The sequence below is a fragment of the Macrobrachium nipponense genome, chromosome 35, assembly GCF_015104395.2.
Source record: "Macrobrachium nipponense isolate FS-2020 chromosome 35, ASM1510439v2, whole genome shotgun sequence".
Taxonomy (NCBI): Eukaryota; Metazoa; Arthropoda; class Malacostraca; order Decapoda; family Palaemonidae; genus Macrobrachium; species Macrobrachium nipponense.
The window spans coordinates 55,609,557-55,636,629 of record NC_061096.1 but is presented as its reverse complement, the minus strand read 5'-3'; the positions used below and the strand labels follow the sequence as shown (position 1 = coordinate 55,636,629).

Genomic DNA, 27,073 nt, shown 5'->3' with positions numbered 1-27,073 from the left:
TGGCTTGATGGTCTTGTCACGTTGAGGTCACGTCCCCGTTGACAGAGCATCCAGAGCGCACCAGCACTACAGGTCTCCACCTGGCTGGCAACTCTGATTAAGCGGAAGCAGGCTTAAGTGACAGTAATCACAGAGTCTACTTTGCTAACAGGTGAGGAACCAAGGTGTACATCATCTACTTAATTTAAGTTTCCTACAAATCCTATTCTGTCTCTTCCCACCATCCGAAGGTGGGATTCAGCTATATATATATCTGTCAGGTAAGTTGCATGAACAAAATGTTATTGTTATAATACAATTAAGTTTGTTCATACTTACCTGGCAGATATATATAATTAGAGTGCCCACCCTCCTCCCCTCAGGAGACAGTGGCATTAATAAATATGAATAGAAAATGATGTTCTGATATCTGCCTCCCAGCGGCGGGAATGGGTACTACCACCTGGCCGCCCACTGTGTGTGCCACGAGTTTTGAAATTCTGTCGGACTTCAGAAAATACAGCTATATATATCTGCCAGGTAAGTATGAAAAAACTTAATTGTATTATAACAAAAACATTTTTTCCACTTTACTGTATATACTACTACTGTAATTGGTCCATGGACCAATCGTTCCTTGTGTTTATAAGAGGGTCTACAAGCCTTTATACCACCTGAAACTTCAGTAGATGCGTACTCTTCTATTTTAAGCAATGCAATCAAGATTTGAGCCTCTGAATTAGACTACTTTTATTTCCAGTTTTGCTTCCCTAACAGATTTGCCAGTACTTTTCATTAGTAAAATTCAGTTCTGTGTTCATTTCAAGAGGAAGTTTTTTTATGGTATGGGGAAGAGGAGATCTTTGGCTATATTCCTTTTAAAGTTTTTATGTGGTATAGTAATGTAACATATCATTCAGGATCATCTCGTAGCCTCCAGTGGAGCCCAGCTAGAGGAGGAAAAACATTGCATTTATCAGTATATAGCTGCCCAAGGAGATCCACCTTAATATGCACCTTGCCTTAAGTGGTTTAAGGGTCGTTAGTCTATCAAGATTGGACATAGTACTGAGAGCTTGTTTGATATGAATGCTCCAGCATGCCCAATCATGTTAGATAATTTAGTTCCAATAATGGAGAGGTGTGCAGTTCTACTCTAAAGGTATTACAAACAATGTTCATTATTCTTTTGCATTGTCAAAAGAGGTCCTATCGTGACAGAGAAGATGGAAAGATGGAGGAGCAAAATGGAGAAACCCTAACCAACTTAGTTTACAGCAACTACTTGTGGCCGAGTTAAAAGATGGATCTAGCTAGTAGCTCTCTGAAGCACTCCACCTAATGGCAAGTTTTAGGCGTCTGGAAGTATTGTGAATGACATTGACTTGAACCATGAAGAAATTCCAAATATTCGTAGAATTCTCAGGTATCACATGGGTTTGATATATAGACAGGTATTCCATGTTAATTGACAGAGGAGCTTCAAAGACTTAGTAGTCCATCCAAGGAGACCCCTTGAATCTGTCTTTTAAGTAGTCATTACTGTTCAAAATTTCAGCTGGTAGACTTTCCAAAATAAGGTTATCTTGCATGATGAAGCTCACACAGTTTTCCAAAATAAGGTTATCTTGCATGATGAAGCTCTGATAGTTACTGGTGTTGAACTATTTTAATTCCATTTGCCATCCATTAGGCCTAGCTTGGTTATTGCATAAGGTAAACAGTTTGTTGTAGTTTATGTTATTTATGCTTTTGAGTATCATAAATGTTTCTATTTAATGACCTTTTTATCAACAGGTTTCTAGCTTCCTATAAAAAAAAGTTTCTGATGGATGGTTTGTTCCTACAAATTATACAACATGAGTCTAGGAAAGCGTTATCATCATGGAGAAAAGCTTTCCCGAGGAGGGTTATGAAACTCTCACACGGCAGGTGAAACGTTCACCGCCACCGAGACCAGTCGGTCATGCAAATGTGACCGTCATCTAGGTGGGGTTGAGCGTGCACCTGACTGGAGAGGGCCGGTACTGTCCTCCGACACGTCCAAGTCCTCGTTAAGGACAAAACCTCTCAAGAGAACCGAATGGGGGACCCCTACTGGTCTCATAGCGTGTACAGTCCTGCGGGACCGTCACATCAACCCTGGGAACCGAACAATCACCGCGAGAGCAATCACGGTAAGGAAAGGAGTGAGTCACCTTAGCGACTCACTCCTCTCTCCTATTCCGAGCCTGAGTCGTGACGGTGAGCAGACTCAACGTCACCACCACTGGATGTACGCAGATCAATAGATTTACGTGTGCTCAGGAAAACTCGCAAATGAGCGCCTGACATGGAACTGTCCTTTACATAAGGAATTTCTTTCAGCATAGGCTGGAATACAGCCGTTAATTCTTGAACAAGGTAGTTACGCAGTAGCTACCATCTGGTAGGCGGGTAGGTCCGCCTGCCTTGATGTAAACACTCCACTTCGCATTCAGCCATCTTCCAATGAAGGTGTATGTTTGTGAGCTCTTGCTGACTAGCCCCTGGATGCAAGAGGAGTATCCTTAATTTTTTAAATCATATTTTCTCTCTTTTACAGGCTAACAGTGGTGAAAGTTTATTACAGCAGTAGATGGTTGAATATCTCTTCATGTTGACTATCCTAACCTTGGAATTGTACCTGAATCGTAGCATGCTGTGATATTGGTCCTTGTGTGTGTGTACTGTTCCCCTGGTGGAAATCATATTCATTTACCACTGCTATCAAGGAGTTATGTCACTGGACAAAGCCTTCGCCGCTACCCTGTGATTAATAACTATTCCTGCTGGTAAATATACCTCATCCTGTTGAAGAAGTCTTGCAGAATTTGGAGAAGTCGAGGAGGAAGAGAGCTTGTCAATGTCGCCATCTTCCTCTTCAGAATCATCATATTTTTCATCAGCCTCCACCCCTTCGACTTCTAAGGTTCCCTGCCGAAGAAGGAGAAGGTAGTCTTTCCCCCTAAGAAGTCTCGTCACTGGACTTCTAAGGGTCTGCCTCCTCAAACTGAGGATGCAGTTGGGTGTTTGGCTAGCCCGTTCCTTCAGGAACAGGAACCATCACGCTGTCCCCAGGGCCTAGCATGTCAGGAGCCGTAGAAGCACAAACTTTGGTTCGCACTTCTGCTTCTAGTCATAGAGGTTCTGCCCTTAAGACTAGTTCCGTGTCGGGTGCTCATTCGTGAGTTTTCCTGAGCACACGTAAATCTATTGATCTGCGTACATCCAGAGATGGTGACGTTGAGTCTGCTCACCGTCACGACTCAGGCTCGGAATAGGAGAAAGGAGTGAGTCGCTAAGGTGACTCACTCCTTGCCAGTGATTGCTTGGTTCCCAGGGTTGATGTGACGGTCCCGCGGGACTGTACACGCTATGAGACCGGTAGGGGTCCCCCATTCGGTTCTCTTGAGAGGTTTTGTCCTTAACGAGGACTTGGACGTGTCGGAGGACAGTACCGGCCCTCTCCAGTCAGGTACACGCTCAACCCTACCTAGACGACGGTCACATTTGCATGATCGACTGGTCTCGGTGGCGGTGAACGTTTCACCTGCCGTGTGAGAGTTTCGTAACCCTCCTCGGGAAAGCTTTTCTCCATGACGATAACGCTTTCCTAGACTCATGTTGCAGCCATCACCGCAGGTTGATGGCTGCCCGTGACTTGCTTCTCCTGCTAGTTTTGCTAGCAAGGCAAGTGAGAGTGTCCAGTCTTCCTCTTACTCACCTATTCCCTCTACTTCCTATGGCTACATTCTTGGAGGGATCTTAGGGTCCTACTGGATGTACATCCACTAAGTTGAGGAAGGATCTTATGTCAAATCTGGAGACTGGCTTTTTCTGTCCTTTGGATGGACTTCAATTCGCAGTCCCCTATGGGTTCTTGTGTTTTGGGAGCCTCGAGCGTATATTCTGTTGAATTGTATTCACATTCCAGTCTTAAATGCTTGCATTTAGGTCTGGTTTTTAAGCCAGTTCCTCTTTGATTTCTACGGGAGTTGAGGAGGAGCCTCACCCCAATGATCATTTGATGAAATTCAGGGGTCTCGCTGAATACTTAAATTCTTTGGAATTTCTAGCAGTCTCCGAGTGTTTTGGTCTTCTGTGATCTGCAAACACTCAGGTGAGGTGAGAATTCCAGATAATGTTACTACAATACCCGGGAATCTTGCTGAATGCTAAAATTCCTTGGAATTTCTGGCATTCTCAGAGTACTATTATGGTTTTCTATAATTTCCAAATACTTGGGCGAGACAGTCATCCCTGGTAACTGTTATTATGAAAATCGGGAGTCTCGCTAAGCCATTAAATTCCTTGGAATTTCTTGTGTTCACAGAGTGATTTGGTTTTCTGTGATTTCCAAACACTTGAGCAATGGGCATTCCCGATAAGTATTACAATAATTGGGAGTCTCGCTAAGCACTTGGATCCCTTGGTTTTGCTGGCGCTCGTCGAGTGCTAGGCTTCATCATATTGCCAAGTACCAGAGCGAGACAAGGCTCGCCCAATTATTGTTTAGCAAGAGTCAGGTTTTCTCGCCGAGCTTGGGAATTTTTACGATTTCTAACACTCACCGAGCACTCACTATTATGAGTGCTCCTTCCGGAGTGGGAACCTGGGCGGTTTCCCAAAAATATAGCATCTCGGGAGCCCCAGGAGTTGGATCTCCTGTCTCTGGTTCCAAGGGCACTGCTCATGGAACCGGGGCTGCGTTGGGTATACTTGTGTACGGCTCTCTGAGTGTACAACCCCCAAGAGGGGTCATACATCCACAGTCAGTGATAGGTAGTCTTCTCTCCATCATGATAGTGGCACAGGACGACAAAAGGGACCAAGCCGCATTGGTGGCTCAAACCCACCTGTGAAAGCCAGGGGCCAAGATTAATGTCACCGTTCCTTAGGACAAGGCATCTGTAGGAGATAGGAGGAGGCCCTCTGTGTAGTCCTCTTTGAGAGGTTTGATCACGAAGAAGATAGATGCCTAGCAAGACGTGGCAAGTTCTTGCCAGCTTTTACTGCATTTAACTCCTGTCAACTTTCACTTGCGTTTGCGCGAACGAAATGTTTGTAGGAAATGAATGCTTCGTTTAACAGTGAGAAAATCGCAAGTTCAGAGAAGTGTGGGCAAGAACAGTCAATTCTCCCCTTCTTTTTCCCTCTACTTCTTGGTTATACTGGAATGAACAAGGAAATAATAGGAATTCTATTAAGTCTACTTCTCAGAGTTCGAACCTGAGAGACTATGTTTTTGGCTCCAGCTTAGAATCTTGCCGAACATATGTCAATCTGTCCAGGATGGATAGCACTGAGAGGTTTGAACGCCTCTCCAGTGCTACTGTTTTGGGAGCAACCAATTTGGCTTGAACTAGTCGTCTCCGGTATCCTGTTATCACTGTAGAAGTCTGCTTTTGGGACAACTTCACCTTCACTTTCTTCATTAGAGATTGAAGGTCTGCTTCCAGTCCTTATTCTTGTCCCTTGAATGAAGAAGAATTAGGCTTGAGAGCGATTTACAGGAACCTACAAATATGTATGCTAGCATATTTCTCTCATGACATGCTTATGTTATCAGTTGCATCGTCCAAGTAGTAGGTGCATCTCTGTAAGTTAATTCTTCTGGTGTGTGACTGAGATGACTAGTGTAATGAAAGTAAACACTTGGTGACAGATTCCAAGCTTCATTCAACACATTACCAAACTACCACATCTGTAACAGAAAAACAGACAATAACTATCAATATTCATGCACACATGAACACAAGCACATAAGTTATGACAATCATGCTACAAAACATTAACATTAGAAAACAACATAAAGAAATAGTTTGATATCTAGGACCTACCACAAATAATAATACTACATTCTCCCCTCCTAGAAAATTTCACTGTTAAACTAAACAAATGTATTGGTTTAATCCCATCCGTAGCGATCAGGAGGTCTTGACACACGAGTGGATCTTCTTAGCTCAGTGGGCTCACTGGGCACATGAGAATCACGGCTATCATTAGTTTGTGAACTGTCATGAGTTTGTGCATCCTGCACTTCAGGTGTAACATGAGTTTGTGCATCCTGCACTCCAGGTGTATTTGGGGACTCCATCTCTCTTAACGATTCAACCTGGTGTACAGGAATCATTGCACCCTCAGGACTTGGAGCTAAGTCACGAGTAGACACAGTTGATTCTCTTCCGTCTGGATATTTGACATTTGCATACATTGGGTTTGCATTCATGAGTTGAACCTGATCAGTTAACGGTTCATGTTTGCTAGACCTAACATGTCGTCGCAATAGTACGGGTCCAGGAGTCAAAAGCCATGATGGTAATGTATTTCCAAGACTAGAGCGTCGCTGAAACCTAAAGAAACGTTCATGAGGGGTTTCATTGGTTGCTGTACATAAGAGCGACCTAACTGAATGCAAAACCTCAGGAAGTACTATCTCCCAGTGTTGAGTCTTCAAGTTACGAGTTTCAAGTATTAAAAGAATAGATTCCCAAATAATACCATTGTATCTCTCAACCTGGCCGTTCCCCATCGGATGATAAGTGTTGTTTTGCTTGTTGCAACCCCTTTCTGAGAAAGGTACATTTTCAGTTCCTGGGACATGAAAGAAGGACCTTTGATCTGAATGAATAAAACTAGGCATTCCACAAAGGCTAAAGATAGATTCAAGACATTTGATCACTGTTTTAGAATGCATGTTTGGACAGGGAAACACAAAGGGGAAACGTGAATACTCGTCAATAACCGTAAGAATGTACTTGTTGTTCGTGGTAGAGGGCAGAGGCCCCTTGAAATCAATACTAAGACGTTCCATTGGCTGGGTGGCCTTTATGAGGACTCCTTTTCCTGGATGATGGAATTGCGGTTTTTGTCGTGCACAGATTTTACAGGAAGCACACACTCTTTTCACGTCATCTGTTGAAAAGGGAGGTTTTTAGATCGCACAAAGTGCAAAAGACGAGTGACCCCAGGATGGCAGAGGTTCTCGTGGATGTCAGTGAGATTCGACATTAAAGAAATAGAACAACAATAGGCACGAGTCAGGGTGTCCGGTGCAATATTCTGTTTCCCAGGACGATACTGTATGGTATAGCTGTACGATGCCAGCTCCAACCTCCACTCTTGTATCTTGTTATTCTTTTAGTTCTCTTCCTGCTGTTTAACATGAACATCACGGATTGCTGATCAGTAATCAGAGTAAAATGTCGTCTTGCTAAGAAATGGCTCCACTTGCGAACAGCTTCAATAATAGCGGTAGCCTCCTTTTCCACTGCTGGATAATGCAACTCACTACCCTGGAGCGTTCTTGACATGAAAGCTACCGGCCGGTCACCCTGGTTTAAGACTGCTGAAACAGCAACTTCCGAAGCATCACACTCCACAACAAAGGGAAGGCTCTCATCCACAGACCGTAGTGAAACATCCATAAGTTGTTTTTTTAAGGAGTTAAAAGCAGCTAGTGCTGGCTCACTCAGTGGAAAAGTTTTTGTGTTCACTAAGGGATGAATCATATCAGAAAAACGAGGGATCCATTTGGCATAATATGCAAACAACCCTTGAGCTCTTCGCAGAGACCCCATATTTGTGGGAGGCGGTAATTCTTGAAGGGGACGTAATCTGTCAGGGTCAGGCTTTATCACATTATTACCGACACAATACCCTAGAACATTGATTGTAGGAACAGACACAACCGATTTCACTTCATTTAGGGTGATCTTCCGTTTCTGAACCACATCCAAGAACTTTTTGAACGTTTTCATCATGTTCAGCCTGAGTTAATCCACCTACAGTAATATTATCTAGATATGGAAAAGTATCTTTGAGGTTCTCATCTTCAACTAGTTTATCCATAGCTCTTTGGAAAGCAGCTACACCATTCGTGACACCAAATGGAATCCTACAAAACTGAAACAATTTCCCTGCACCCTCAAAAGCAGTGTACTTCCTCTCACTCTCTTTAATGCTGATTTGGTGATATGCACTCTTTAAGTCAAATGTGGAGAACACCTTATATTTTGCAAGGTCATGCACCATATCCTCTATCCTTGGGAGGGGGTATGCATCTAGTTCTCTTAATTAACCTGAAACTCAGGACAGCCTTTCAGGCCTCCCAAGAGTTACCAGTTTTGATTCTGAGATAACTAGTGGTATTGTTTCCCAACAAGACCACAGCATTTGCATTATCACCAAACAAGAGGGTTTTCTTCCCTCCCATTTCGGTTAAAATGCAGACACCCGAGTATATTTTTGTTTGGGCTTGATGGTTCTAGCCAAACAGATTCCATCATGGAATGCAGTACCAGGCAACTCAGTATAAGGAGTCGAGTGAGTAGCATATGGCTCTGCCTCGGTACTGCTCGCTCTCCGAGATTCTTTTCGGGTTGGTATTGTTTCTCCTCTGTCGAGGATTGACTGCCAATTCGAATCTCTGCCCAGCAATCACAGACTTAGGTCTCTGGTTGGCTCAGAACTCTCACATAATGCCGATCTCTCCTGCACCACATTGGCCATTACGTATCATGTTTACCCCTTGGTATAATAGAAGTCATTAGCCTAGTCTTCTGTTCCATCGCACCTGCCCCATCGGCCGCTGCGAGGACACACAATGATTTTCTTCAGACAATTTGAGTTTTGTCTTCTCATGTACATTTCCTAATTTGTAAGGTGTTCAATTATTCTTTGTTCACCCCGAATTGTAAATGAAGAATGGAAGACTTTGCTTGTTCCCTGCCCAACTAGCTCTGCTTCCAAAGTAAATGGAAGCTTTCTCCCTGATCCAACCCACAAGAAGCAGTTCTTCAGGCAGCACAATCCTTGTGTTTTAATTACTGGAAGACTCTTCGCCTTCATTACAAGCTCTGACTTTCTCGCTGAGCAGCAATAAAATAACAGAATAACTTTTTCTGTCCTATGTAAAACAACAGGGATTAGAGCCATCTTCACTGGTTGGTGTCAATGATGGGACTTTTTCTATTATAAGAATCATGAGAGTTTACTTCTTGCGATTCAACTGTGAAGACGTGGGTCCACATTCACCTTAGTCATTCACTAGGTAATATAGTATTGTTTCTCCTTGGTTGGGATTCAACTGCTGATGAGAAACTTCTGTCTTGCCATCACAGAGACCTCCGTCTGTAGAAGGCACTTGACTCTCGTCTAATGTTCACATGCCTCACAAGAATCATCACCTCGTCTCTCAACATCGTTGGCGAACAAGATAGACGATATGTATGGTTGTTCTCAGCATCACCCTTCAAAAGGCTGGTGTCATGTTGTGACTATGTCTCGGATGCGAGGCAGCGCAATCAGTCGGCATCTGTTGACGAGTCTGAGTCCTTCGTGATCTCCTGCGCTGTGGACTTTGTATTGGGTGATCCAGATTACGCATTACTTTGACCTATTGGTGTGTTGCTGTACCTATGAAGGATTGACACCCTTCATTGAGTGTCGATGCTTTCATCCACTGCAGACTGCCAATGCAGAAGTCTCCAATGACATGTCATTCTCCGAGTCTTACGAGATCATGAGAAACTTCTCTGCAGTTGGATACTTCCAGTGGCTGGATACATTTCATCACTCCGAAGAATATGTCAGACAGGAAGATAGATGAAGTCTCATTGTGACCATATTTATATCTTTCTTCCTTCGGGTCTGCCCACAAGTCCTCGGAACCTCTTTTCTTTGGACTGGTGGTGGTTGCTCACAAGTTGTGTTTGCTTACCTGGGTCCTTCAAGTGGACAAGTTGCATCTCGCCTATGGTGTGTGGTTCTAGAGTAAGAAGGGTGCAAGAGAGACTGGCCTCTCCACCTTCCACTCCTCGTCCTTCTACTCTTCCTTCAAGTTGAGGATAGGACACAAACTTACACTGGTTGGTCAGGCGATTGATGCGGTAAGCTTGCACATCGAGCTTCCTCTCTATTTTTCTTATCAGAATCGTAGAAGCAATCCCACTCCTTCCTCTAGCAAGGGGAGGAAGGAGACTGGCAATAATGCAAACCCTTTCCAGAACTTTACATTAATGCCTCCAACTCTAAATATTCTGCCCAGCCCATTTTTAGATGAGTTACGATTCCACGCTCATTTCTAAAATGCCCAGAAGTATGAATCTTGATCATGCAGCTCCTATACTTCGATCAAGTTGTCAGAGGCAGGGCACTCCTCACTTTTCGACCAGGAGGAATAGCCCAGGTGTGCAGAAGTCCAGTCAATTCTAGAAGGCTCACTCATTCCTCCCGTGTAGGAACAAATCACAATTTTTGAAAGTAAATTGTATTTTTCCTAACTATACAAACCTGAGGACCTTTACATTAATGCCCACCTCATGCCACCCCTCAATCTGAAACCTGCGCTGCAAGGCAAAGTGGAGTGTTTACATCTGGGCAGGTGGCCCTACCCACCTACCAGACAGTAGTTACTGCTTAACCACCTTGTTCAAGAATTTAATGGCTGTATCCTAACCTACACTGAAAGTAATGCCTAATGTAAAGGACCTCGGGTTTGTATAGTTAAGAAAAATAATATTTACTTTCAAATATTGTGTTATTACTAGTATGGTATTCCTTGCTTGTACACTACTGCTTCTTTTGTTCCTAGACTATACAAATCCTTGGTCCTTTACAATAGGAGTTACTGTACAGCAAAGCTGGAACATAACTGTTATATTCTTGAACAAGGTGTTTAGGCAGTAGCTACCGTCTGGTAGGCAGGTAGACCTGCCTGCCCGGATGTAAGCACTCCTCTTTGCTTTCGGCCGTCTTCCATTGAAGATTTATGTTTGTGAGCTCTTGCTGACTAGCCGTTAATCCCGAATTCCTGGTAGACTTTCTTTTATTGCTTTCAATATTTTGAATGTACTTACTGTGTTTGATATTAATAATTTATTGGCTTTAATAATTAATATACAAACCCAACAAACCCACTTCTTCTGATAGCATTGCAAGCTGCCTCTCCCCTTTATGTGTTACGGGTTGGCGGCAAGGGTATATATACAATGAACCCCCTGTATTCGCGCTCTAGATTTGCAGACTTACGTATTTGCGGACTCACATACTCGCGGATTTTTCTCTGGAACAGGTACCCCCATTATACGTGAAAATTCGCCTAGTTGCAGTATTTGCTATGAGAAATCTCCACAAATTCCTGTTTTTTATCAATTTCATAAAATGTACTTTTTGTGATAAAACTTAAAAAAAATAAATATAAACACTTTTAGTGGGGTTTTCTTGAGTTTTAACTAACAAAAAAGGCAGTTTTAAGTGTTTTTATAGGGGTTTCAATTATTCGCAGATTCTAGGTATTCTCGGTGGGGGAGGGACTTCTGGTACACATCCCCATACGGGGGAAACACTGTATCTACACCCTTAGCACTTATTTTCACCCTTTAATGTCAGGGCAGACCAGTATATTTACTTGACATTAATGCTTATGCTTTGGGGAATTGCTGAGAGGGAATACAGAAGTTTGCCCTTGGTTTTTCTCCTGGTATTCCCTCTTTTCCTTTGCCCTTGTCGCTAGCTTATTGGGCAAAGAATGGGGGTTGTGGTTTTGATGTTTGAGGGATCTCCTCTTATTTCAAAGTGCAGTGCCCTTGGATGCAAGAAGAGTACAGGCAGTCCCCGGCTATTGGTGGGGGTTCTGTTCCCAGAGGTGTGCTGATAAGCGAAAACTGCCATTAACCCAAACTCGGTGATTTATGGCGCCATAATGGCGCTTATGCTGCTGATAACCAGTTATCGGCACTATAAGCACCCTTATGGTGTGCCATAAGAACCCTTATAGCGCCAGTAACCGGAACTTGTTCCATTTTGGCGCCATAAATTGCCGATTTTATGGTGCTAGACAAGCCCCATAAACCGGATCGCTGATAACCAGGTACTGCCTGTATCCTTTTTTAATCATAGTATTTTCGTTTACAGGCTAACAGTGAACGATAATAGATTACAGCAGTAGGTGGTTGAATAACTCTTCATGTTGGCTATCCTAACCTAGGGAGTCTTGCCGAATGCTTAAACTCTGGAATTTCTGGTACTCTCTTAGTGTTATCGTTTTATATGATCTGCAAACACTCGGGTGAGACGAAAATTCCTGATAATTGTTATTACTATAATTGGTAGTCTCGCCAAGTGCCTGGATCCCTTGTTTTTTCTGGCGCTCTCCGAGTGCTTAGCTTCATAATTTTGCGGAATACCCCTGGGCGAGGCAAGGCTTATTTGGATAGCATGACAAGTCTTTACCAGTATAGATTAGTTTGCTCTTCAGTCTGGTTTGGGTTTATGCATAGCTTGGTATTGCATGCCAACACCATGTACATGGAATGGTCAAGTACCGTCCTCGTGTCTTGGATCATTGGTTCCGAACACGTAGGATAACAGACACAGAATTATTTTTTATTCTTCCTCGAGCTTCGGGTTTGAAGAACAATTAATTGGGAAGAAGCAATAGTTCTTTGCTGACGATTACCACTTGTAATTATGTGGTGGTGATCTGCCCAGCTCACTCGACTCTGCTTGGCTGGCCAGTTCTGCTGCCAAGCTTTTCTACTGAATGAAAACTCTGCTCTTGATCAGTGCAGTTCCTTGCCATGGCAAAGCACCCTCCTTTCCCATGTTGCTTCGAGTTTCACAGGGGTCATCGTCTTCGTCATATGATGTCTCCTTACCTCCCTGTTCGAAGGCTTCCCGGCCCAAGAAAAGGAAGGTAGCTACCTTGGTCCTTTCCTTGGTCCATAAGAAGTCTCGACTCGAGACTTCCAAGGGTCTGCATCTTGCCCTGGGGGAGGACCCAAGTTCATTTTTCTGTCTCTGGTTTTAAAGGCACTCAGGGAACCGAGGCAGTGTTGGGTACTCGTTCACAAGTTTCCGAGTGTACGGTCACCAAAGGGGGATTGTGCACCCACAGTCAGTGATGGGTAGCCTTTGTCATGACAGTGGCACAGGATGAGAGAAGTTACCAAGCCACGTTGGTGGCTCAGACGTACCTGTAAAAACCAGGAATAGCATTCTTCAGGTGCAAAGGTTGATGTCGCTGTCCCTCAGGACAAGGCATCTGGAGGAGCTGCGAGAAGGTTCTCTGTGTAGTCCTCTCCGTGAGGTTCTCGCCAACTTTCGTCGCATTTGACTCCGCTCAACTTTTGCTCGAGTTCGTGCAAACAAAATATGTAGTTGTAGGAAAAATGCTTAGTTTGGCAGAATGGGAACACCGCAAGCTCAAAGAAGAGCAGGCAAGAACAGTCAATCCTATTTATTTATTTATTTATTTTTTTTTTTGTTCCCTCTTCCTGGATTACACCAGAATGAGCAAGGGAATGAGAGGGACTGTACGGGACCTACTCCCGAGTTCAAATACGAGAGACTGTTTCCTGGTTCAATCTTAGGATCACACCGAACATATGCTCAATCTGTTCAGGATGGATAAGTGCCGAGAAGTTTGAACAACCAGATCGGCATGATCTAGTCGTCTTGGCTTTCTGTAATTGTCGTAGAAGCCTCCCTTCAGGACAGCTTCACCTTTACTCTCTTCATTAGAGAATGAAGGAAGTCTGTTTTTAGTCCTTATTCTTGTCTCTCGAATGAAGAAGAATTAGGCTGGCGCTCAGTTAATAGGAACCTACAAATATACTAGTATATTCTCCTCGCGATGTGGCTGTTAACAGTTGCACTGTCTGAGCAATAGGCGCATACCTGTAAGTTAGTTCTTCCTGTTTTGATTTTGAGACAACTAGTGGTGGTGTTTACCAACACCAACACAGGGCTGGCATTATCACCGAACAAGTGTTTCTTTCCTTCTCGTTTTGGTTAACATCCAGGTACTTAAGTGTACCTCTATTGCACTGGATAGTTCTCTAAGCTGAATGCATTCCAGCATATTCCCAATAACTGTCATTACAAGAATCGGGAGTCTCGCTGAACGATTGTATTCCTTGGAATTTCTGGTGTTCTCGAAGTGTTATGGCTTTTTTTGAATTTCCAAAAATGTACAAACAGGTAACTCAATTTACAGAGTTGAGCGAGGGGCAGAGTTCTGCTTTCTCCGAAATTCTGTTCATCTTAGTATTGCTTCTCCTCTGTCAATGGTTAACTACTAATTCGAATCTGTCTGCCCAGCCATCACAGGCATTTAGGTCTCAGGTTGGCTTGGAATCCTCGCATAAGGTTCATGTCTTTTACTACACATTTGTCAGTGTGAGAATTTTCAGACAGAGAAGTCTCATTAGACTCATTATCCTGATTTCCCCACAGTATAACAGAAGTCTATAGTCTTCTACTCCATCGGCCCTCTAATATACACTCTTCTAATTCATGAGGTGATCAATTACTCATTGTTCATCTCAAATTGTAGATGAATAACGTAAGAATTCACTTGTTCGCCGCCCAACTGGCTCTGCTTCCAGGGTAAATAGAATAGTCCCTCCCTGATCCAACCCACAAGCAGTAGTTTTTGAGGCAGTGCAATACCTGTTTTCACAACTAAAGACTTTGCGCCTTCATTGCAAGCATAGTCTTTCTCACCGAGCAGCAATGAAATGGCAGAATAACTTCTTTGGTCCTTTGTGACATGCCACATATTAGAGCCGTCTTCACTGGTTGGTGTCATTGACAGGACTTTTTCTCTGATCAGAATCGTGAGAGTTCGCTTCTCTTCAATTCAACTGTGAGGATGTAGGTCCACATTTGCCTTAGTTATTCAATAAAGTAGTATTGTTTCTCCATAGATGAGATTCAACTACTAATGAGAAACTTATCTGTCTTGCCATCACAGGGACCTCAGTCCCTAGAAGGCATTTGACTCCCGTCTAGCGTGCACATACCTAGTGAGAGTCATCAGACATGGCGAAGAAGATAGACGTATTGCATAGTTCGTCCTCATTATCATCCTTCAAAAGGTGGATATCATGTGCAATCATTCAGCATCTCTTCATGAGTGCGAATCCTTCGTGACCTCCTGATTTTTGGACTTTGTATTTGTTGATCCAGATCAATCATTACTTTGTCCTATTGGTGCGTTGCTGTTTCTTGGGAGGATCGACATCCTTCATTGAATGTTGATTCCCTTCTCCACTGCTGATGTCCAATGTAGAAGTGTCTAATGACGTCTTCCTCAGATTGTGAGGAACTCCTATGCGGGTGGCTATGTCGAAAATATGCTTCTCAGAGAGCGAACAGTGCAAGTGGCTTGGTACTTTCATCACTCCAAAGAATGTCGGACTGGAAGCTAGTTGTGGTCTCATTAGGACCTCATTTATGTCTTTCTTTGGGTAGGCCCTTAGGGCCTCTCACCTATGGTGTGCAGTTCTAGAGGTGAGAGGGGTGCGCGAGTGATTGGCCCTCCCCATTCCTGTCCTGGTTGAAGAGAGGAGTCGCACTTACACTTGCTGGTTGGCCATTTGATGCAATAAGCCTACACATCAAGTTTCCTTTCTATTTTTCTAGCAAGGGGAGGAAGGAGACTGGCAATAATGCGAACCTTTCCCAGAACTTTGCATTAAGGCCTCCGACTCTAAATACTCTTCCCAGCCCCTTTTTCAGACGAGTTACGATCCCTTACTCATTTTTAAAATGCCTCGAAGTCTGACTCTTGATCATGTAGCTCCTATACTCCAGTCAAGCTGTCAGAAGTACGGCACTCTTCCTCGCTCTTGCAACCATGAAGAATCGCCCAGGTGTACTGAACTCCAGTCAGTTCTAGATGATGCCTTAGATTCCTCCCACCAATTCGTGTCCTCCTAATGTAAAGGGCTAAAGGTTTGTATATAGTGTAGGAACAAATCACAGTTTTTTAAAGTAAATTATATTTTTCCCAACTATACAAACAAACCTGCGGGGCTTACGATGTCTTAACCATAGGGATGTTATGCACCACCCAAAACCACCTTTACTTTGTGCATGTATGTAGTTAGTACTTAACAGGTATGTGTACCAGTGGTGAGTGAGTTTGATCACAGGTTGAGTAAGTTTATTTAAATTGTTATTTACCAACGGAGAAATATCTCCTTAAAATTGTAATGTAGTACATTTAATTTTAGCATGCTTGCTCACAATTTATATTTTGTTTTCCACAATTATAGCTTGTAGAGGACGTTCAAATCTTATAATAGTCACCAATGTTTTTCTAGTTCAAGTCTAATTTGATTAACCTAGGTACATTGGTCAAGTTCTCAGTTTGGTCAATTTAATTAGCTAATGTTGTCCCTTGTTATATGGAATTTTTTAAACAAATTTATAGGCCTTTACTTCCCATACCTGGTTTTTGGGGGAGAAATTAATCAAAATTCCATCTAAACAAATAAACAATTGGATAGTATACATTCCTTTAGTTGCTGTGTATGGAAATGAGTAATTCTCGATTGTTGAATATAAAATATTTGTCATTTGTTGGATGGGCATTCAAAATTCTCTAGTTTCATTAGTGACAACTGAAGTAATGTATTATTGACTTGATTCAGTTTTCACCAGCCTTACATTGCTGGCCTAATGCCGACAAATCTATATGATATATAACAAATTTTCCCGTTGTCCACACCATTCTACAATCAATCAAATTGATCTTCAGTGCCTTTCCCTTCCCTCATGAGCCATCTAAATCACTGAAACATTCATTGCACAATTATTACCAAAAGGACTAAATACACAATTTATTTTACAATTTTTATTTGACTTTGATAAAGCTTTGAATACATTTTTCTAGTTCATAAATGTTCTAAATGCCAGAGTGAATATAATAATAGTATAGTAGTAGACTGTAATTTGCCATCCCTATCAATGTGAATCTCTCCTTAATTTCTAGAAATGAGAGAAATAAAAAATATTTCATAATCTTGTATAAAAAGACAGTACATTTTATCTACACAATATCTGGCGCAGAGACCCCCCAGTATATTTCCCCAATATTTTAGGTACACTTTTCTTTCCATGGGAAATGATGAGGACCACTTCCTGACCCTCCCGGAAGAGCTAATAATGATTAAAGCTCTCGCAGGGCCCGGAAGATGACATTGCTCTTCCTTGGTGGAAAGTTTAAGATCCCTCTCGGCTCCCTTCTACCACTGCTGACAACCAAGCCAAAATAGCAGTATAACAGATATTACACAAGTCTCTTTTGGGACTACTATTGTTGTTATACCATTAAAGCTGAAGTATTGATTGGTTTGTGGTGGTTGACAGCAGTTGCAAGAGAACAATGCAACCCATTTGTGAGTTGCCTATATATCCACACATTTCAAAAAGTGACATTCATGTTGGTTCAATAATTCTACATATATAATCATAACTATAATATTCATTTGGCTAATAACCAACAAGCAAGTTACATAAAATCCACATCTGTACACACCTACAAATCATTGTACCATGAGCAGTTAAAATTTTGCACAATTTATTATGTATATTCATACTGTATACCCTAGCTAACAATGCAATGCAGCATCCCACTGCAGGAGCTGTGCTTATACTTAAAATGAAAAAAAAAAAAAATCACCAGATTAGTTTTGAACACAGTAAATATCTCTAACAGATCATTGTGCTAACTTTGTACCTGATCAAAAGCTCCTGGATAAAACAGTTAATTCTAGCACCGTGTTACAAGGAGCAGAAACATTAGCTTGGGAAAATGCCCTAACAGTCAGATCTAAGGGCACTCATTTTGTTCACTAGGAACCAGGAGCCAAATTCTTACTGCACTCACACACACTCCTGCTTGTTTTATAAAAAAGGAACAGTGCGCCATCACCGACTAGAGTTAGTCTGAGGGAGCATAAGCAGTGTCTGCTTATGCAGCATCATCTACAATAACAAATATGGATCACTAAATAAAGACATTTGTACATGAACATACAAACTAACATATCTTTGGCAATGCTCAGACTATGACTGAGATTACAAAAAATTATATAACTATAACCATTTGTGGAGGATATGATGATAAAAGTGGAATGTGGGCTGTACCTTGACTGCTATCAGTACATGCTGCTTCAACCCTGCTAGCTTATGCCAGGGAAGAGCTGGCAGCCCTCTGCCGGGGGCGTTCTCTGCCACAACCCAAACCTGGCCCCGCACCCAATAACCCGCCTCGTCGCGGGCAACAAACTATATCACAGTAATAACGGCAGTGTTCGCCAAAGTGAATAATACAGGTACACATGGCCTTCTTGTAATTTACAAGCAGTTTGACTTAACACCTAAGAAGGCTGCAATGTGCCACAATATAATTATAGTAAAGAGATGCATTAATACACCGCTGGTACTTCTCTCAGCGATGCCTCCCTGCCCAGTCTGTGACATCACCAGACAGAACACATTTGTCGAACACTGGATAAGCCTAAGCCCTGAGATGAATCAGGTGATTTGTATGACTCAGGGATGGATCATTACTGCAACATGCTAGCCACTGCCTTCATGAGACCAGGCTTGAGTGATGCTGCGGCCATGTGTTGCGGCTCTGGCCGCTACTGTGTAGAGGATGCTGCAACCAGCACCCAAATCCAACCAAACTAAAGTAAAAACTAGTGGGGTCTTCAAAACCAGAAGGAGAGACATAGACATATCCATGCAGAGCCTCTTGAGGAATCAATCCTCTAAATATTTAATCTACTTATATAAATATAAATAAAGAACAACATAACAGTATATATTTGGGCTAAATTCAAATGTAATTCTGACAGGTTATTTTGTTACTCAAATTTTTCTTCTGAGCCATCATTTTTTTGAGTGATATTCATCACAGCTGCTCCAGAGGCTTCCTCAATGCTACAATCAAAAGGGACGGCAAAATATCAAATACTCAAACTTCCCAAAAGCCATGCTACAGAAGTCTACATATTATAATACCTTAATGAACGCAACAGTGTGTACGTTGCTGTTGCCTGGGTGGTCCAATGATTTCTTACTTAAATTACAATATTCTTATTACTTTTTCCTCTTCTCCTCCACTACAATAGATGCAGAGGTTCATTCTGATCTCACCCAGCAACACCACCGCTACATTTAAATATCCAGACACAAAAGTTAACAGCAGCCAACCTTGGCAGTTAGGATCAAAGGGATTGTAAAACAATGTTACACATCTGACCTGTCTCTACATCATCACCTTTACATCAGAAAGAAAAAAATTATAATGTATTATATTAAAAAGGGCTTACAATCCTCAGTGCTACACAGTAGATCATGGTTATTCTATACCCATGAAAATGGATAAGAGGCGGGACCATACTATTATTATTTTGAGGCCCTCCTCTTGATTGCAAAGTCACACACACAAAAATAAGATATAAAATATAAAAGTCCTTTTTCAAAATAAAGTCCTATTTGGTTTGTGATGCAGATTTTCTAGCAGTTAACATCAAGACAGAGCCTTCTTCGGTCAAGGTCAACATATTCAAGACAAAGTTCCAAGCTTGTGACATAAGAAAATTTCAAGCTTAAGGAGAACCCCGCAATATTGTGGTTCATTATCTTCATAAACAGTCAGCAGGGTTTGGACATTGACAACACTTAAAAGTTTGACTGCTGCTGAAACTTTTTCTATGCCACTTTGTGGTCACTTGTTTCTGGGGACGAGTATATGAAACACTATTCATGGAAAAATTATGTCAATATATCAAGTAGACAATTACACTATGATGGGAAAATGTCTGTCAGTGAAAAGAATTATAAGTAATAAAAATAACAAATGATAATGGTATCCAGCTTCAAGCATATTTTCACTGAAAGTTTCACTTACGGTCTGTAAAGTATACGGAATCAACAAACACTTCTTGCCGGGGGAAGGCAAAAATGACCTTACAAACTAACAAGTGGGAGGAGGTGGTAGTTACACTTCCCCCAACTAAACTAAGAAAAGCAAACACTGCACTTCCACTAATTGTAGGGTCCCAGATATAACAAGTTTTGCACAAGGTGGCAAGGTGCCCAAGCTCCCGCTACCAGCGCTCAGTTACCCCACCAATCAGTCCCTGAGGCCCCGGAAGTGTTGTAGTTGTTATAACCACTATTTCCGCTGAAGCCTCCATAGCTCCCATAGTGGTTGAAATGAGGGGCAGCTGCAAAGTAAAATACCAATCATTAATTAAGTGGCAATGTTGAAAAAATATCTCGATATTTATGGTTAAAACTGAATAAATTGTACGCTATTTTACATTGGAAGAACTGACATTAGATTTCCGTTATCAAAAATATTTTCTAGTTGTACTTCTGAACAATAATTTCTTCTAAATTCTTATTGAATTAGTTATAGTTCTGAAAAGTAATTTCTACTCAAATTTTTAGTGTCTTCACATATCTTGTAAACAATACTCAATTTTCTCTTCATAGTTACAAAAACAAGGGCTCCTTCCACAACATATTTAGCTACAACAACGTGTGCTCCTAAAATTTCCACTTTCGCCCCTAGTGCTATTTTCTAATTACATTAGTTATACAGTGTACCCCCGAATTAGCATTCTTCGAATTTGCGGACTCATGCATTCGCAGATTTTTCTCTGGAACATATCCCCCCATTATTTGCAGGAAATTCGCCTATTCGCTGTATTTTTCTAATAGAAATAATATCCACAAATCCCTTTAATTTTTTTTTAACTTCATTATTAAAAATGAAAATTTTTTAACCAATTTGTATTTTTTATAACTAACAAACCTGAGGTTTGTTAGGATAAATACTTAGTGCCAGCAGGAAACCAGTAAAGTTTAAAATAATTGTGTACACAAGGGGCTATTGGCATCTGTGCTTGGTCACGAGACATGTGAAGCCACCCACATACCCCTCTAACTCGTGACTTTTTTTTTGTGATAAAACTTTAAAAAAAACAAAGTACAGAAATTTTTAGTGAGTTTTTCTTGAGTTTTAACTAACAAAATAGGCCATTTTTTGATAATTACAGGCAGCCCCGTTTAACGGCAGGGGTTCCATTCCTGGGGGCCCAACGCTAAGCAAAATTCACCTCTAACCGAAATTCAAGTCTACGAGCGTCACAATCCACCTTACGGTGCCCTAGACATGTTAACTATGCCTTAGACAATACCATGGCCAGATATTTTGCCCTAGTGCGTAATAACTAATGAAAATGTGGAATTTCATTTGCCTAATCATTTACTATGGTCTGCCTGGTAGTAATACAAATTTTTAATGTCAGATTCAATGAACTTACTGGTAAATCTTGGCCTAGTATGAGAGAGAGAGAGAGAGAGTCACCTTTTTCAGACTGCTAATGTTTCCTCCATCTCTTTATTTATCATATCTTCTAGTTAGATCAGCTAAAAAAGCAAATGAGAATGATAAAAGTATCGTTAGTACCGTTATAATCGTTGCTTAAACGCTGCAGCCATAAACAACTGAACGAGAACAGTTGCTTTGTTACAACAACCGAACCGACTCTGGTAACAAATGTTTTTCTTGCATTTCAGCCATCGTACAATAGTAAAAAATTACCGTAGTTATGTTACAATGACATCAAACAGAACAAGACTTAAATATTTTTGCATTATACCTTTATTTGGTATAGAGAAAATATTGGCAAGGAAATATAGTACTCCTAAAGTTAAACTGCAGTTGTAGCTGAAGCAGAGAAAACAAAATGTTCACACTGCTAATGACTAGATTATTGTGCATCAGCAACATGGATGCAACTTACTGCAAATAATAGTGGAGACATAAGTATTTTAATTAAAAAAAAAAAAATACTGGCCTTGAAATAGTACATTTTACTGTTGTTTTCACGCCGATAACTGATAAATACGTAAAGTGCGATGAAAATAACGAACATAATCAGGTTTTTACACAATAATATGCTCCCGACACCATCCATTAACGAAAAAAATAACGAGAGTTCACAACAAGACGTACATATTTAAGTCATATTTCAACTTTAAAGCACTTTCATATAACAAAAAAACAAGCTATTTACGCTAAATAAGAGGCAAGAAAATAGCTCTGAATCTAGTTAAGTAGGGCAAACTAACCCTGCCTCTACCTTCAGCTGATTTTTCCAAACCAAACCATAGAGAAGTTTGTATTTTATAATACTATACATACGTATGTCGTAATACATAGTAATAAGAGACTACATACAGTATTATTGGATACAATGAAGTAAAACATAACTTTTTTAAAAGAGCCAAGAAAAAGATGCATATTCGTAACGTTTTTACTTTATGAGGGTCTCTCGGTGCTTCGGCAAGTACTGAAATATGTACCAATAACCAGACAACAGCACCATCTATTAACAAAATAAATAACTAAGTCCAGTTCACATATTTACGTCAATTTTCAAATTAAGAACACTTCTTATAAAGAAAAATAACCTTGTCACATATGAATAGTTTCCAAAGATTAATTTACACTAAATAGAAACAAGAAAATTGCACCGAATTGAATTAAATACAGTGAAATAATCTTACCTCCACCCTCAGCTGATTTTTCCAAACCGAAACATGATTGGTTTGTTTACTTTATAACACCAAATAGTAATAAAAGGCTACATACAGTATTACTAGACACAACAAAGTAAAGTCTAACTTTTTAAAAGAGCAGAGGAAAAGATGCATATTTGTTGTTTGTATTTTATGAGGCGGTCTCGGCACCTAGCCTAAGAAACTGATAACCTGAGAACGGCACTATAAACCTTACGGAATGTAAAACCACGTTATATATTTTAACAAGTGCCGTAAAACTGAAATGCCGCTAACCGATAGTGACGGTAACCGTGGGCTGCCTGTAGTATATAAAAAGGCAATTTTAACTGAAAATTAATTGTTCCGACATCTGATTCCTTACTCACAAAAAATTAACTCCAGACCATATATGTGAGGGATTTTATAAACTATAATTTGCTATCTTATTGAGGTTAATTGTTTTATGGGTGTTGTATGATAAAAAGCACATGAAATATTTTCATGGAAGTTTTGAAAACTCAAAGCTGGTGGAATATGGCTATCCTACTGTGAAAGTAAAAATATTTTGCTTGTTTGTCCAAGATGAAAAATTATCATTGTGGAAAATTACAGTAAGATGGTCAAGCTCATTGCTAGTGCAATGCATGCACTCTTGATGAAGTTCGAAGATCCCAACAATGTCCTTAGACCCTTGGCTACATAAATCCTAATGCTGTAGAGAGGACATTACGCATGGGCATCACAGTCATTTGAAGTGAGAGTTCAGTTGTATGATGCTCGAGATAATGGCTGTTCCTTAGGCTCAGCCAACTATCTGTTGAAATATGTCTGTTGGCCAATGACAAGAAGGACTCTCTTCTTTTCAATAGGGAGTTAGCCCACCCATTCACTATGTATGTAGTTCAATGCTTTTGCCGTTGCCGTCATATATTCCTTAATATTATTCCACCGTTCTGGATTTCCAACTGGCCCTTGGTATCTGTCCAGCCAAGAGATGGCTCTCAATGCCCTTCCCAACACTACTTCCATATTCACCATTTCTCTGCTAGTGAACTGAAGAGCTACTCAGTCACAAAGTTATCTTAGGAGGGGTTTCCAGACAAGCAGGAAAGTGTTGTATTCACACTCCTAGGAAGGGAGGCAAGTCCTTCCAGGACGTAGTACTTGGCTTGTCAAGGTAGTAATTTTTATGACCTGAAGGTGGATAGGGAACCTTCCTCCCTATAAGGTGGTAGTCAGATGGATTGTTTAGTCTCTGGTATGCTGTCCACTATCTGTTCCATGAATGATGCATTTGGTCAGTTGTCAGGAGTTTCACTCTCAGGTTCAAGGAAGGCCTAATTTCTTTCTAATCTAAGGAAAAAGTTGGCAAAACTGACCTCTTCCTCTTGCAAATCTTATAAGGAGGGGTCAAAATCCTCTTCTAAGGCCAACTGACTTACTTGGCTTGAAGGTCCCGACCTTTCCCAAGCTCTTTCAATCCAATGACCAATCGTCTGGTCCCCGATGGTGGAGAGTGCCATGATGTCTATCCTTTCCATACATGTCCTGGCTGGTCTGGGGAAGCTTGGGACCCTGATCTGCTAAGGTTCTTCCGCAGGCAGGATCATTCCCATGCTGTTGTTCTCAAGGCTGAGAGCGGGCACATTTCAAATTTTCAACTAGTCTCTCGGCTCAGTGTATGATATGAAACCAGTATCAGGTCTTTCTCATTCTCAGCCGTGCCCACTGGGAGGTAATGTTCCAAGACCCATTGCTGGTTGACAGATGGGGAGTGCAGAGACTACAATGCTTCAGCAATATGTCCAGAGATGTCCGCAAGCTAGCACGGCTGAGAACACAATGGAGGTCAGTGTGGGTCAGATAATGGGCATCACGGGGGAGAAGTAAAGGTTGTTTTGAGACTCGTCTAGAAACAGCTGAGCATGGCAAAGTCCAGGGAATCACAGTATATGAAAGTGTAGGGGAGTATTCGTATCAGGATTACAAATGAAGTGGATGCAGTGTGCAAATTCCAATGGATATGTAACTCCTACTGTTAGGGAATAAAGCATCATACAACCACCCTTACTACTTCAAGTTAAAATATTACCAGATACCAAACTATTTTCTTTAATTCATTTAATTTCTAATGACATACTTACAAACGCTTCTTATCATATAAGCAGCGCCAAGAGATCATATAAAGACAAAACTCTGATCTCTTGACACCTAGTACACATTAAGCCATTTTAATAAGACTTCGGAAGACTAAATGTATCAATCTTACGTAATACTGAATGACAAGTGTTATGAATTCTCATTGCAATTACAAAAATAAAAGGGAGTGTTGTGTCAAAAAGATAAAAAGATTGATGGCAGAAGACAGGGTATATTTCTAGTTAGCTTTTTAAGAACAGAAAATTTTTCCCAACTGTAATGCAGCTGTGAAACTAAGTACGTACATGCACATGAACTCAACACCGAATGAGTTGGACCCTGAGGTAAGGTAATGAACTAAAAGGCGTCAAGTGTTCTTGATAACAAATAACTCCCATGAACTTAAGGGAAAGGGATAAGTTGACAACACAGTGAGCTAAATATTACCATGTCTTCAGTTGTTATTTGTGCTTATTATTATTCAGGAGATAAACCCCTATTCACATGGAACAAGCCTACAAGGGGCACTTTCAACTGTAGCAGTCAAAAACCTTTGATACAGGTGGATGAGACAAGTTGGTTACATCATCACTTTTCTGTCATTATATACAAGCAACTCGATAGGATATTGTAGACTTTACTGGGGGATTTAATCTAAAAACAATTTCTACTCATTTAAACAGGATTTTAGTACGACCTATTTACATGGCTGAACAATTATTCATAGTAACAGTCCTTGACTCTCATATGGTTGGAATGAAGGAACTTTTGAACTGTTCATTATAGTCAAAATCAGAAGGCAAAAAGTACTCAACATTCAAGGCAATACTTACCTACTCAAATCTTATTGAGTGTAAAAGAAAGAAAAATTCCACAATAACTAACCACCTCCAAAGCTGTTGAATCCTCCACCAGGCCGTGCAGGACCAGTAGTATGATTAGCTTTGCTTCGGTCAGCCTGGCGGTAATCACGAGATCCAAATCCACCACCAAAGCGCTTTCCGCCAGTGCGTCCACGGGCTCCAGTACCCCAACGACTCTCGGAAGCTATGGCTTCCAACCACTTGGGTAATTCCTGTTTGGCTTCTTGCAACAATTCCACAAGATCACGAACCATGTTACGGTTCTTGTCATTGAAGAAACTTGTGGCAAGACCTATAATGTTAAAGTAAATCTTATTACAGTAAAAAATTGAAAACTCTTTAAACTGGAAGTTCTCTAAAAGCTTTACTAAGCTAACAAAAAAAATCCACCAACGAAAAAATTGAATTTTAATTTTAATTCTTTCAGCCTTTTTTTTTTTCTAATGCTTCCTATAGAAGTTTATGAATGTATAGGTTTGGCCCATTTAAATACTTAAGGATTTAAAATAATGGAATAGTTTCCTTTCAAGAGATATACTTACCTAAATTACCCATACGTCCAGTTCGACCAATACGATGAACATATTCCTCTATATCTGATGGCAAATCAAAGTTGATGACATGTTTTACATGTGGAATGTCCAAACCACGAGCAGCGACCTAAAATGAAACCAAAATTAATCCAGACTTGCAATAAACTTGCAGATGGGTAATTGCAAATATCAAGTTTACCAAGACTTGCAATAAACATATAGTAATGGAACACAACATACTGCAGTGGCAACTAGTATGGGGCACTGGCCAGAACGGAACACCCTGAGAGCATCTTCTCGTTCTCGCTGACTGCGATCTCCATGGATGCTGGTGACAGGGTAACCATGTCGGTATAAGAATTCTTCTAAGGCATCTGCACCTTTCTTGGTCTCCACAAACACTAAAGTGAGGGATTCTGAAAACCAGTACTTATATAAATTCTCTTGAAAGATTAATGTACATACATTTAGCTTACATTTAATAGAAATTTCCTTTAGCATTTTCCCAATAGGTCTCATACCTACAGACCACACAGGGCTTTTACAAGTAGATTGGCAATATTTCTTAGAGAGATAACCTTTACAAAAAGAAGAGCTTTTTACAAAAAGAAGAGCTTTTTCCAGAAGTCCTAAAGGATGTGCCTAAAGAAAGGAACAAATTGCTTATAAAGGACAAGCAAAGACTAATGGTTAGTGAAAAAAAGATCAAAGTCCTAATGGCTGGAAAACTAATAGAAATCTCAACAATCAAAATTACGTAGACAATGTAATGAGAAGGGGCAAGAAGCAATTAGTTAGAAACATAACAGATATGCAAGAAAAGAAGTACAATCAAAAGAAAATGGGGCACAAAGTTGAACCAAATGGGAATTCAGGCAGGAAGAATAGTATTGCATTAGAAACGATAGTATGCTAGTGATTAACTTGATTTCTAATATCATACTGGTAAAATATGATTAAACTATATATAATAGTATTAAATTTACTAGTTTATTTTCTTGTCCTATGAATAGCAACATTCTCCAAGGTTTGGTGGATAGTGGAGAATAGTTTTTATGGGGGATTACCGAGGTAGTATTTTTACATACAGGCAAGGAAAATGTAATGCCCAATGAAGATGCTGATCCAAACAGTCAAGTCATGATTCTTGTCCCATAA

The 27,073-nt window shown here is 40.8% G+C and overlaps 2 protein-coding genes across 8 annotated transcripts in view; both read right to left on the bottom strand.

The window, feature by feature from the left end:
• Positions 1-5,908: 5,908 nt before the first annotated feature.
• Positions 5,909-7,580, bottom strand: LOC135208359 (uncharacterized). Its single transcript, XM_064240461.1, has 2 exons — positions 7,115-7,580; positions 5,909-6,915 (listed from the first exon to the last, which is right to left on the bottom strand). The coding sequence occupies exons 1-2, from the start codon at positions 7,578-7,580 to the stop codon at positions 5,909-5,911; spliced, it is 1,473 nt and encodes a 490-aa protein (XP_064096531.1).
• Positions 7,581-16,630: 9,050 nt separating this feature from the next.
• The window catches only part of LOC135208794 (ATP-dependent RNA helicase DDX3X-like), a 73,188-nt gene continuing 62,745 nt past the window's right edge, over positions 16,631-27,073 (bottom strand). For 4 of the 7 annotated variants that reach the window (XM_064241321.1, XM_064241324.1, XM_064241323.1 and 1 more), the window contains 4 exons: positions 26,156-26,331; positions 25,925-26,042; positions 25,405-25,674; positions 16,631-20,033 (listed from right to left, as the gene is read on the bottom strand). In XM_064241321.1, coding sequence (XP_064097391.1) covers positions 19,924-20,033; positions 25,405-25,674; positions 25,925-26,042; positions 26,156-26,331 — 674 coding nt within the window. In that variant the 3' untranslated portion in view covers positions 16,631-19,923. Of the gene's footprint in view, positions 20,034-21,137; positions 21,244-25,404; positions 25,675-25,924; positions 26,043-26,155; positions 26,332-27,073 lie in introns of all 7 variants that reach the window. The other 3 variants (XR_010313218.1, XR_010313219.1, XM_064241322.1) reach the window with 3 other exon arrangements.

Coding starts and splice junctions, on each gene's coding strand:
- LOC135208359 (XM_064240461.1), bottom strand. CDS start 7,580: ATGGGGTCTCTGCGAAGAGCTCAAGGGTTGTTTGCATATTATGCCAAA. Junction 6,916..7,114: donor AACAAGATACAAGAGTGGAG/GTTGGAGCTGGC, acceptor CCTTTTCAACAG/ATGACGTGAAAAGAGTGTGT.